We start from the raw sequence: 13,264 nt of genomic DNA on the forward strand, positions 1-13,264 counted from the left end.
TAGACCAGTTCTATAAGAAAGGTAACCTTACATGACTTCTGTTGTGATCTGGCGCTATATAGAAAATAAAATTAACTTGCCTTTCAAGCTGTTTAGAGGGAGTGGCAGGGGAAACACTGTAGTGCATGTGCAGACTTTAACAACAGGACGTCTGCTGCTTTAGTAAGTCTGTATTAACATGTGGTTTAGTTACTGTTGGCTTTTTGCTAAGGTTACAAACCTTAGTCAAACCCAGACTGTGATGTGGAACACGATTGGCCTTAACACGGTGCCACTTAGCAGGTAACGGCTAAAACATGCAGAACTACCATTATGATTCTTTATTGATAAGCCCTGGCAGCAGGAGAGACGTGACAGTGTGTGTACATAACATCTTCAGGCTCAAGCTTCACTACAGTTTTTTAAATTTTGGCAATCAAAACTTTTGCAAATCTCAAATGATCACATTCATTATCCAGGCAGTTTCAGACTTCACCAAACTGGCACATGTTGAGGCAACATGGACAGTCAACGCTTCTCAGCTGTTTCTATGCTTCCAAGCAGCTTATATTATTTACATGGATTACTTCCCAAAAAGTCTCCAACTTTTATTGCTGTTGCTGGCAGTATTGCTCATCTCCCTTGCCTCAAAATGTTGCCTGTTAGTTTGGTTCGCCTGTCCAAACAGAAGAAACAGCCACAGAATAAAAGTGATCTTGACCACTGACAAACACTGGGAGGTAAAAGTAAAACAGGAAGCAGCATGTTCCCTTCACAGTTGGAGACCATTAGACCTTTCCCACACACTGTGGTCAGCAAAGTGGCTCGAAAGCCAAACGCTCACCCAAGTTACCTCAGAAATAAACAGGAGCTACTGTTACTCTTCCCTAGTGGAATCTGTCTGTGCAGATAACTCTGGCTTTATTTGTACACAATAATCATCATGTCAGCAGTTTTTATTACTATCTGAGCAGCTGGGACTGTGTGCTGGGGAGCTACAACTGCTGTAGATCTTTGGAAATGTGGTGTTTGTAGCCAGTCAAACTAACGTGTGTTCACATCAAACCCAGGGCAGATAAAACCAGAGATCTCTGCACGGCTAGACAGGAGCAGTGGTTCCCCAGCGGTTTTAAACCACAATGTCCCGTCACAGGGACTTGTTTCGCCTGCCCACCAGTGTCTGTTACTAGACTTTACCAAATTACTAACACTGGAGTAGCAGGTGTAAACAATCAGTTTAATGGTAAATATACAGTCCAGAATAACCTGCCTTTGTAACTGGTCATACTGGTCAAACAAAATACAACACAGAAAACCATTAAATTGACTGAATGGAAACAAATGCGTAGTGTTTAGCTTTATAAATGACTCCATTTAATAATCGATTACCAAAGTAGCTGCAAAAAAGCCCATCATTTAATCGGCTAATTGTTACAGCATTAACTCAGCCCCTGAGTTGCCGTGACAGTCGGTACAATAATTCACTTTATGGGCATCTGGTTTACTGAATACTTGTGAAATTAAAAACATTCCCATCATTCACAGTTGTAGTTTAGTGCCAGTTAGCAAGTGCTAGCATGCTAACACACTGGTGCTGTAAAGCCAAACTACAACAATCCTTTTGATGCATTTGAAAAAGCAGTGTAAAGTTACAGTTAATGAAACTGTTTCCCTAGGTAAAGAGTCCAGTAAAAACAGTGGAAATGAATGGGGGGGGACCACTGCACTGATGCCAGGTGCCTTCCTTTAAGTTAAGTGAACCAACGTGTTTTCACTGCATCCACTGCCTCCTCTGTTTTGACAGGGTCACCTGTCGTACTGCTACAGCCTCTCAGCAAGTGATGGGGAAATGGTTCTGATAAATCATCTTTCTAGCTCCTGCAGATGTCACCCAGTTCATCAGAATTCAGCTCCTGGATTTCTGAGTGTTTCACAGATAACGACAGAAAGCAGGGGGCAAATTAAGTCATTTGAGGGCAATTATTAATTCAAGAGAATCAATTAAGTCATTTTAACACAAATTACTAGATTGAATGAGTATTAAGTGTATTGAGAGCATGAATTGGTAATTTGGGGGAATAATTTATCAGAATGCTTCCCCTGATCACCTGCTGCGCTCCATTAACGCTTAGCTTGTTTTCCAGATACCAGCGTGGTACCAAAAAGAACATTTATCTGGTTTGTGTGCACTGTCAGGGCCCAGAGAGAGAAAGCTCTGTGGCTGCTGGGTTTCACTGTTTAGATCTGATCCCACAGCTCATGAAGCACAACGTGTTGTGTAAAAACATCCCGTCTCACTGCAGTTTGGTCTCCTCCTCAGGGCTCATTTTTTTCATGGAAAAGGAGAGTGAACCCTCCCTCCAGTTTTCTCCAAAGCAGAGGGAGGAATTACCATCTGGGCATTTTTGACCTAATGTGATTTTTGTTTGATTTCCCCTGTGGAGGGAAATTCCATTGGTTGATTGCCCAACAGTCCCAGTTTCAGCTCCCATCAGCTCTGCAGCAGCCCAATCCCTGCTTTTGTGAAGTTTTGAAAATGAAATCCAGGCCCTGTGCCAGGCTGCAACAACAAGGACATTAGATGAAAGTGCTCATAAGAAATCTGCATTCACAGAGACTTTTTCAGGCCACCTCAAGCCGTGGGGACCCCTTTGGGTTGGTTAGCATCCCTCGCCTTATGGAATGTTTGTCAGACTCGTGAGGGGATAGTCGCCACAAGCAGCACCGACCGTGAAAAGAAAAATCGGTCGATCCTCAGTGTGTCTGTTCAGGGCAGTGCTGTGAGCGAAGCAGCTACAGTGAGCGACTGTGACTCAGCAGCAGGAAAAGAACCACAACTGAAGGGTTGTAATGACGAGAGATGGGGACAGAAAGCTCTCCAGTCTCTTTTGTGTCTTTCAGTCCTGTCACTGCTCTCATTTTGGCATTTCTCACAAGCCCTGCAGGCAGTTCGGAGTGCTTCCCTCAGGCAGGGCTGTAGCAGTCACGTTGGGGTGGCGCCTCCTCCCCCTCCCGTTTCTCTAGTTGTATTTTCCTGCCTCTGCTACTGATGATGTTGCTGTATTAGGCAGGAACAGCGGTTTTGGTGGGACCTGGGGTTTGAGTGACGCCGTTCTCCGGACATTTACTGTTTGCTGCACGTTTGGCCCTTCACTGTAACTGTGCTGCCGCGTCAGGCAAGCGCTGGCGATCGACAGCTGCTGGCTCTCTCCACTGGCGCTGGGGTTCACGTTCATGCTTGGGGGCCCATTGCTGCTGCTGTTGGTGTTCATCCTGGCCAGAAAGTGCGAGTGCTGTGCTCCCCGTTGATTGAAGCTGTGGTGGCGCGGCACAGCGCCGCCCCCACTGCCCATCTTGATGAGAGAGTGGCGCTGGGAGTGGTGGCGTGTCACCGGGATGCCGCTTACTCCAGGTCTCTCTGGAATCACCTGCTGCTGGAGTGGAGTGGAGGATGAGGAAGAGGAGGAGGAAGGGACAGAGGTGGAGGAGGTGGGGTTGTTGGAGGATGAAGATGAAGAAGAGGAGGATGAGGAGGAGTGTGGAGGAGGTGCGTCCAGGCGTTTGGGGAGCCCATCCCTGGGCAGTGTTGAGGTGCTGTAGTACGGAGCCGATTCTGTTTCGGGGATCTGGAGATGGTGACCGCTGCCGCTGCTGTGGTCTCTATGGTGATCACTGTGGTTGTAGTGATGGGTGCGCGTCTGGCTATGGTGACTGTGATGGTGGTGGTGATGATGGCCTCCAGAAGTGGATGGCCTAGAGAACAGGGAGGACGAGGAGGTGGAGGTGAGGACCTTGATGCCTCCGGTGCCCGACGCGCTGACCTCATGGATGTGTTTCAGCAGCTCATCCAGTGCCGACACGTCCACTACCGTCTGGGGGAGAGACTGCTGGGAGTGGTGGTGATGTGGGACTGCCCCACCTCCAGCTCCTCCACCTGCTGCTGCTGCACGCTCATCATGTGAGATCTCCCTCTCCTCAGGGAGCTGCAGTGAAGTCGAAGAAGCGCCCGCTCCGTGTGCCGCTCCATTGCTCAAACTGTTGCCATGGTGATGAGACAAGGGAAAGGCCTGCTGGGTCACCGAGTTCCCAACAACTGCCATGAAGCCCAGACTGGACCCAGAGCAGCTGGGGCCAGGCTTGGCATTGGCATTGTCCTTGGCGTTGTTGCAGTTCTGGTTCTTCTCATACTGGTGATGCCGCAGGGCCTTCATGTTCTTGATGGGGAGCTCCGGGGTGGAGTCTGGTGTGGGCAAGCCAGACAGCTCTCCATCACCCTGAGACAGAGACTAAAAGGAGGTTAGACCCAGGGTTGTCCAACACTTTCAAGGCACAGAGTTCAAAATTCTTAAATTTTGTCTTCTTGAGCTATAAATTTGTAAACATTGCTCATCTGTCTTTCAATGAGCTGTTCAGAGGGGTATCACGCTCATGTCTATGTGTTTATGCACAGCTGTTAGACGCGGTTAGCCTAGCTTAGCATACAAGATGGACTCAAGAGGCACAGCAAACCCGGCTCTATCCAAAGCTCAGATATACACCTTCCAAGACCTGAAGTGGTGCAGTCAGCCCAGAATTAACTTTCTGTTCAAGTCCCTGCTGAATGTGACAAGACACATTGACATCCAGTCGTGAACTGACCTGCCTGCTCAATCCGACTGGTGTGATACATGAAATCATCAAGTCCAGCCAGTTTGAGAGCTTAACAACATTCTTGTTTTATGTGCACAGCAGATAAGAAATAATGACTGGTTTGCACTGAGGCTGAGGACTGACACAGGTTAATGACTGTTAAACTTTGTGGACTGCTGTTCTTAGCCTGCTAGCCATGCTAGCTCCTGCAGTTTGCCTTTACAACCTTGTATTATTACATGTCTACTACATCTGGCCAAATCACCTGAGTAAATTTCACCTGTTAAATTCAGTCTGGCTGCACCATAAAGCTGGTGGTGCACAGAAATACAGCGATTTGTTTACAAATAGTTCAGACATACAACTTCCTCTAAAACTAAATGTAGTTTTTACATTTCCATTTGTGAATCAGTGAGCGTTAGAGGGTTATGTTGAGTCATGCTGACACAGTGGCTCTAGCAATGGGAATGCCAGTTGATCAACTACTGTACTGATCGTCATAAAATGTTGTCCCCAGAACACAAACCCTACAGATTTCAGTTTTCATCTAGGACCATCACAAGGTCCATATCTGTGGCTTTGAGAGAAACAACTTTTGCATGCACTGCGATAAACTCGTCCTCCCTGTTCTCTAGGCCATCCACTTCTGTGCAATAAATGAACTGGAGTAAGCCTCTGCTGTACTTTTTAGTTGCTAAGTAGCAAATGTAAGCATGCTAACACAGTTAGTGAACACATTAGCACTGATCTATGGACAAGGCTGCAGACTGGTTTTAAACAGTGTGATTTGTTTCCCATAGCTTCCAGTCTCTGTGCTAAGCTAACCATGTCTGGACTTCAGCTCTGCACTTTACACACAGACAGGAGACTGACAGTCATCTTTGTCTGTCCATTCCCAAAATGTTAAACTGTTTCTACAGATGGAGGCCTGGTTGCTTGGGCCCATATGGAAAAATATTGTCTAATGATACATTTACTGTTTTTGAACAGATTAAACTTAACAGTATGTAATGGTGACCCAGCCCAGGCTGTGCTCTACGATGTGCTACCTGTGAGAGGCTGAGCTCGGGGTCTCCCAGGGGCAGGGCCTGGTGTCTGGGCGTGTGGAGGTGAGGCTCTGAACGACCGTTGGGCATAAAGGAGCTGTACATCTTCGGAGTGGACACGTCCAGTTTGTCCTCCTGAATGAAGACAAATAAGGAAGAGAAATCCGGATTACTGGGTGTTTCCTGGGTGGTTTTCAGTTATCATATTCCACACACTGTAATGAGAAACTTGTATAAATATACATTTCTGCACAGAGGTCAGAGGTTGCCAGGAAGCTTAGATATTCAGTTTTGTGCTCAAGGACACTTGGAAAAAGATGGAGTTCATAATGAAACAGTCGAAGGTAATGGCTGAATAAAAGACTGAGGTGAAGCTCGTAAGTTATTATGTCTTCCCCTGGGGGAGGAGGAGGAGGGAGGGATGAATATTAACATGGCTGCTTAAGATTCAGCTCATTATGTCGCTGCTTCTCAGCCCGTCTTGTTAAGCCTGCTGCAGATGTGTGTGAGATACAGCAGAGGTTTTGTTTAGCTGTGAGATGTGCAACTTTACCCACGTCAGCCACAGGACAAACTCATCAGCAATATACATTTACCGACCACTTTATTAGGGACACCTGTACAACCGTATGCACTTCAGTGCGACACTTCACTTTAACATCTGTGTTTATGAAACTCAACATGTTTCAATTCCTGGTGAAATTGTCATAAATGTATAATTCCATGTTTATTGCTGAGCTCATAGTTAAAGGTGGTGTTGTACTGGACTACAGGTGTTCCTAATATTCTGACCCTCTCATGTATGTAGCTGGGGAGGACAAAAATAGACACCTCTGAATATAATGTATTTACTTATCTATCTTAGTAAACTTCTTTATTTCTGTCCAAGTATTCCAGTATTTATTCCTAAAAAAAACTTTTTTTTTTTAAATCAGTGGATCAAATGGGAGGGTAAGACCCCATGAATATGTTAAAGACTTTTTACAAAGGTCTAAAAGATTAGGAGGTATGGCTTGGCCTCATTTTCTTTATGATGACTGGGCTAGTAAAATATTATAAGGTGGGTCAGTGGTAGTGCAGAAGCTCCAGTCTGGGTGAAGCTGGAATCTTCTGAACAGAAGCTCCCCTCCCCAGTTTCAGCCCCCTTACCTCTAAACTCTGGCTCTTGTGAAAATCCTGTGGCTGTCCATACTAAAGATCTGGGAACAGTTTCACAAACACTTTGGGTTGCAGAGTGCCTCACTTCAGGCTCCCGTTCTTGCAAACCATCTGCTAACCCCCCTCTGTTTGACCAGACTTTTCAGGCCTGGCATGGTAATGGGATTATAGCTACTGAGGACTTATACATAGATGGGAGATTTGCATAGTTTGAGCTGTCGGCAGAGAAACACACTGACATGCTCCCATAGTTTTCTGTACCATGACTGAGCCCAGTGATGTGGCAATGTGTCATAAATCTATATGTATTTTCCCAGCATTCCTGGTTAGCATCAGAAGCCTGTACTAGTTCTTATATCATCCCTGACCAGCTCGTCACCCACCTTGGGCTGTCCGTCCAGCAGACCGTTGAGCTTGGCGAGGGACCGCAGCGACAGGGCGTGGGGCAGCGATGCCTCGGGGTCTTTGCCTAGCCTCCTTGCCCGGTGAGCGGCGCTGTGGCTGCAGTAACATGACACCAGGAAGCCGGACAAGATGGCGCCCAGAAAGAAGGCCACCAGCACGCAGGCGATGAGCAGGGTGTAGTGAACGTTAGCATTGGCACGCTGGTCCATCTCTGGAAGACGACGGACACCTGGAAGACAGAGGAGGAGGAAACAAGGGTTATTCCAACTTGCTATGTCAGTCCTGCTGCTCAATTCTGTGGTCAGGGCTGTGGCTACAGAGGGCACCAAGGTCACCGACTCCAAAATAACAAGCTGGAGACGAAAACAAGGATTTAACAGATAGAAACACTGATTTGCACTGCTTCTAATAAGTGGTGCTGTGGTGTTTGTTTAAAGGAATGAGAGGAAGAGAAAGAAAGACTGGCAGAGATTAGGATTGGACCTAATGAGGAGGAGGTGGTTCACAGGTAAGGAAACAGGGAGATGGAGGTGGGAGGCGAAGGAAGGAAGAGGAAGGTGGAGGAGGACAACAGAAGGATGGGATGAGAGCAGATGAAAGACAGTTTACTGTTTGGCAGCGTTCACCCCATCACATCAAAGCCTCTCAGACACAATGAGTCGCCAGCGTGTCCCCTGGCAGCTCACTGGCGCACACACGTGCCCACACAAGCAGCTCTGCACTAATCAATACTGCTGGTCTGCATCCAGATTTCTGGCCACTGTGTCTATTAGCACCTCAGGATTCAGGTTCTGCCCTGTGTCTGTGACTGCCGGTGGCTAGACGTCATCTTGCCAGATCTTTGTGCACAGTGGCGGTTGCAGCCTGATAGTTTGTTCTCTCTCTATTTTTTGCTGTTTTTTTTTATATACTGTATGTTATCAAAAAATGTTATATATGTGATCTCCATAGGTTTCTGCCTGTTTATTCTGTTTATGTATTAATGGACATATTTTGTGCAGGTGATCTGTGCGCTCCACCCGGCTGCAGAGCCTCCCACAGCTGACCTTTTCTGTAGTAATTTTTGACGTCACTGTGAGCCTCAATGTTCTCTTAAAAGCACCAACAAGACTAAGACTAAAAGAAGAAACATTTGCAATTATCAGGTGCCCTCCAGGGATGTGTGCCCTCCCTTCTGTTTTCACTCTACACCAACGACTGCATCTCGAAGGACCCCTCTGTCAAGTTCCTAAAGTTTGCAGATGACACAACGGTCATTGGTGTCATCCGAGACGATGACAAGACAACCTGGAGCTGAACACGCTCAAAACAGTGGAGATGACAGTGGACTTCAGGAAGAGCCCTCCCACCTTACCCCCAATTACCATACTTGGCAGCATTGTATCAGCAGTAAAGTCCTACAAGTTCTTGGGCTCCACTATCTCCCAAGACCTGAAGTGGACGTCCAACATCAGGACCATCACCAAGAAGGCACAGCAGAGGAAAACCACATCCAGCATCCGGACAATAAGCACAGGCACCGCCCAGGGATGTGTGCTCTCGTTTGTGCAGGGGGTCTTGCACCAGCTCAGGAAGTTCAACCTGCCCCAGGAGCTGCTGATACAGTTCTACAGAACCTGCCCCCCATGTAGGTCCTGTACACCACACGGGTCAAAAGGAGGACAGAGAGGATCACTGCAGACCCCTCACACCCTGAACATAGTCTGTTTGCACGCCTGGACGGCGTTACAGGTCACTGTACGCCAAGACAACCAGGCACAAGGACAGTTTCTTCCCCCAGGCTGTCACTCTGATGAACACTTAACCAATGACTGGACAATAACCCTCAGTGCAATACCTATAAATATACCTTGTACAGATTATACAGATTCGTACAGGTCTCTAGTTTTAAGTACTGTTTGTTAATACTGTTTATTTTGTTATATTACACAGCTTTATGCTGGTTTACTGTTTGCTTGCCCCTTGCATGGGGATATGTACATACACATTGAGAGACGATGTACCAGAGTCAAATTCCTCATGTGTCCGACACACCTGGCCAATAAAGCAGATTCTGATTTTGATATTTCCACTTGAATGATTCTGACGTAGCAATAGTGCACGGCTCTGGGGCTCCAACAGGTGTGCTTGTACGGCTGCTGTTTGTCCAAGATACAGCTGCGTGCTGTGCTCGGGCAGGGCCCACGGCTGCAGTCGGTGCTGACTCATCGCTGCTGCCCGTCTGTGTGATTAACCACTTTAACAGATGAAAGCTGTGACTTTCACGTAGCCTCTGTTTGTGTTTCCCCTGCTTCATCCTGGAAGCTCGACTGCGCAGCAGAGGAGCAGTTTTCATTACTGCCATGCAGCTCACCACCTGGCAGCCGCCCAGGCCTCAGACTGACAGGCTGATTTACCTGCTGACACTCACAGAGCACTTTACACACTGTACAATAAGGCTCCAGGCTGCTGACAGCTGGAGGGACATGTCCTGGGGAGACTCTGGGAAACTCGACTGTTTTTTATTCAGGCAATGCACAAGCTACTGTCCCTGCTTTGTTCAAATGTCCTTCTGTTCAAAAGTATGAGCCTGACAGTGAACTACCAACCTGTGTTATCAAACCTGTCGTAAATGTGAGGGTGTCACTCAGTCACAGAAAATCGCCATGGCCTCTGCAGCTCTACAGCTTTTTAGAGACCAATAACGGACCTAAAAGAGACTGAACACGGGACTGAAACAACGCAAGGAGCTGTTCATGTAGTGGTGAGTTGATGAGCTACGATCCAGGAAGTCCAGTTGGAGGAACACGTATGTGTTTAAAGACAAACTACAGATAGTGTTCACGGTGACTGTTTTAAGTTTGGTCGTGACCTGAAACGGAAGGTGGAGGTGCGCAAGGTCTCTAACATCCACCAGCTCCGTGACGTCATCATGGAGGAGTGGAAGAGGATTCCAGTGGCAACCTGTGAAGCTCTGGTGAACTCTATGCCCAAGAGGGTTAAGGCAGTGCTGGAAAATAATGGTGGCCACACAAAATATTGACACTTTGGGCCCCATTTGGCCATTATCACTTAGGGGTGTACTCACTTTTGTTGCCAGCAGTTTAGACATTAATGGCTGTGTGTTGCGTTATTTTGAGGGGACAGCACATTTACACTGTTATACAAGCTGTAGACTCACTACTTTACATTGTAGCCAAGTGTCATTTCGTCAGTGTTGTCACATGAAAAGATATACTTAAATATTTACAAAATGTGAGGGGGTGTACTCACTTCTGTGGTATACTGTATGTACGTTTATCCCAGTGTCCTGCCAGAGAACGTCGCGTTACACAAAACCAGGGCCAACCTTTTTGTGCACAATGCTGTATTTGGCCAGCACTGTCACTTCACAACAAGAAGGTTCTGGGTTCGAGTCCCGGCCGACCCGTGGCCTTTCTGTGCAGAGTCTGCATGTTCACCATGTGCCTGCGTGGGTTCCATCCGGGTGCTCCGGCTTCCTCCCACAGTCCAAAGACATGCAGCTTAGGTCGACTGGTTACTCTAAATCACCCATATGAGTGAGTGTGAGTGTTTGTCTACATGTCAGCTCTGTGACAGACTGGTGACCTGTCCAGGGTGGACCACGCCTCTCACCCAGTGTCAGCTGGGATTGGCTCCAGCTTCCCCACAACCTTGAACATGATAAGTGGTATAGATAATGGATGGATGCTTATTAGTTTGGAAGATGTTAGCATTCGATCCCAAGCCATGGGGGTAGGCAGAGCTATAAACTACTGCAGAGCTACAGCAGCAGAGGGAGAGAAACAGGGTGGAAGAAACAGTGATTAAGAATAAAAGTAACAGGCAAGGTATTCTCATTATAAACAAGGTAAATATAATGATAAAAAGTAAAGCCAAATGTTGGAACCACAGTCGACTCTACAAGGACCCACAGAGCGCCGGGGTTTTGGTCGAGTTGCCTTTCTGCTGGTATATTTGTGCAGAGTATTTCTCTGAGGCTCTTCAAACTCCCTGCTTTTATTTCACAGTTTATTCAGAAGGAGCAGCGTGCCCCGAAATGATCAAAGGGCCAAAAATACCCCGAGAAACAAAAAGCTAATTTCATGCCCCGTGCTGTCGACCATCTGGGGGTTTTGTTCCCCGCCTGGTCCGGGACTCGAACTGGCGACTGTCTCTAACCTCAAAGCCAGCGTCGCCCCGAGGCCTCTGAGGCTTCGCTTTGATAAAAGACACCATGGAACAAATTTGTCTTTAGTGCAAAATAGTGCAGTGAAACAGAGTGAGCAGCCACTCAATGTCCAGTCAGTACGAACACACACACAGACATCCCCTGTGATTAACAGACACATTTCATGCCGGTTATTTCCATCCTTTCATCTCTGTCCTTCATTCTGACAGTCATAAATAGGATGATGGAGACACAGAGAGAAATATTATGCTAATTACAGCCCGACAGAGAAATGTTTCATTCTCTGCCCCGGCTCTTTGTTTCTCTCTCCCCCCCGTCAGGCTGAAAGTTTCTCTCACTGCTGTCAGACTGAACTGGGAAAGTTTCTGGGATCGGGGCTGAAATCTTCTGGGTGAAGTCTTTCCTCACTTTTCTGTCTAAAACTTCCAGTACACTCTCACTGCCTTTCCTCAAGTGCTTTCTCGACCTATATCTTCAGTGTATATCTGCTCCCTCCTCTCTGTCTGCAGTACACCGCCCTCCCTCTCTCCATCTCCACTTCAGTCTCTCATTTTCTTCTTTCTCTCCCTGTTTTTTTTTTTTTTTTTTTTTTTTTTTTTTAAGTCGACTAAATCAGCAGAGACATTCTTCCTGTCTGGGAAACTCAAATTAAATCACACAGTAGAACCTCTAACAGGATTCAGTTGAACTGACCAGTGCACTGACAGTCTATGGGCAGCATCTCCCCTCAGGCGACAGAGGCACCCAGTCAGATCTGTACCAGGCCTGGGGAGACACGCTCCCTGAAGGACCAAACTCAGGGAATAAGCAACTCCATAACTCACAAGCTCCACAGAAACACAACCACAAATATGAAGCAAACAAGTAAAAGCTGTGTGATCACATTGATGACAGTCAGGACCCGATGAGACAAACACAAAGTCAGAGAACAATGTTACACCGCAGCACTTCCTGGAGGAAGTATTTAGTACTGCAGCATAAAAAATAATGCATTACTAATACCAAGCCATGCAGTGATAATGTTAGCCGAAGTAAAAGCAGGCTACTCACAGTTCAGACAGGGGCCTGCTGTATCACTGTGTATATTGAATTATTGTTATAGAAACATGAAGCTGTAATCTGTTTTAGTTGTAACTATTTCTGTTAGTGTTGAGCAGTGTCACCAACAGCTCTGCATCTTTTTATCAGCTCATCGTGAATGTAAAATGTGTTAAGAAAACAGTAACTGAAGCTGCTGAATAAATATGGAGAAGTAAAAAATGGAGCTGGTTTGAGGCAGAGGTATAAAGCTGGACAAACTGGAAACATGAAGTACAAGTACCTTTAATTTATGCCTAAGTACACTGAACAAAATTATAAAGGCAACAGTCTTGTGTTTGCCCCCATTTTTCATGAGCTGAACTCAAAGATCTACAACTTGCTCTATGTACACAAAAGGCCCATTTCTCTCAAATATTGTTTACAATTCTGTCTAAATCTGTGTTAGTGAGCACTTCTCCTTTGCTGAGACAATCCATCCACCTTACAGGTGTGGCATATCAAGATGCTGATTAGACAGCTTGATTATTGCACAGGTGTGCCTTAGGCTGGCCACAGTAAAAGAACACTCTAAAATGTGCAGTTTTATCACACAGCACAATGCCACAGATGTCGCAAGTTTTGAGGGAGCGTGCAATTGGCATGCTGACTGCAGGAATGTCCACCAGAGCTGTTGCCCGTGAATTGAATGTTCATTTCTCTACCTTAAGCTGTCTCCAAAGGCGTTTTAGAGAATTTGGCAGTACATCCAACCGACCTCACAACCGCAGACCACGTGTAACCACACCAGCCCAGGACCGCCACACCAACTGTTGCAGCAGCTGTCCGGGTGGCTGGG

The 13,264-nt window shown here is 46.7% G+C and overlaps 1 protein-coding gene across 3 annotated transcripts in view; it reads right to left on the reverse strand.

The window, feature by feature from the left end:
• Positions 1-305: 305 nt before the first annotated feature.
• Positions 306-13,264, reverse strand: part of LOC109972520 (semaphorin-6D-like) — a 55,110-nt gene continuing 42,151 nt past the window's right edge. For 2 of the 3 annotated variants that reach the window (XM_020621441.1, XM_020621442.1), the window contains 3 exons: positions 7,196-7,446; positions 5,658-5,789; positions 306-4,265 (listed from right to left, as the gene is read on the reverse strand). In XM_020621441.1, the coding sequence (XP_020477097.1) occupies positions 3,000-4,265; positions 5,658-5,789; positions 7,196-7,446 (1,649 nt within the window). In that variant the 3' untranslated portion in view covers positions 306-2,999. The remainder of the gene's footprint in view (positions 4,266-5,657; positions 5,790-7,195; positions 7,447-13,264) is intronic. The other variant, XM_020621443.1, reaches the window with a different exon arrangement.

Source organism: Monopterus albus, unplaced genomic scaffold (genome assembly GCF_001952655.1).
Source record: "Monopterus albus unplaced genomic scaffold, M_albus_1.0 scaffold260.1, whole genome shotgun sequence".
In the NCBI taxonomy this organism is placed as follows: domain Eukaryota; kingdom Metazoa; phylum Chordata; class Actinopteri; order Synbranchiformes; family Synbranchidae; genus Monopterus; species Monopterus albus.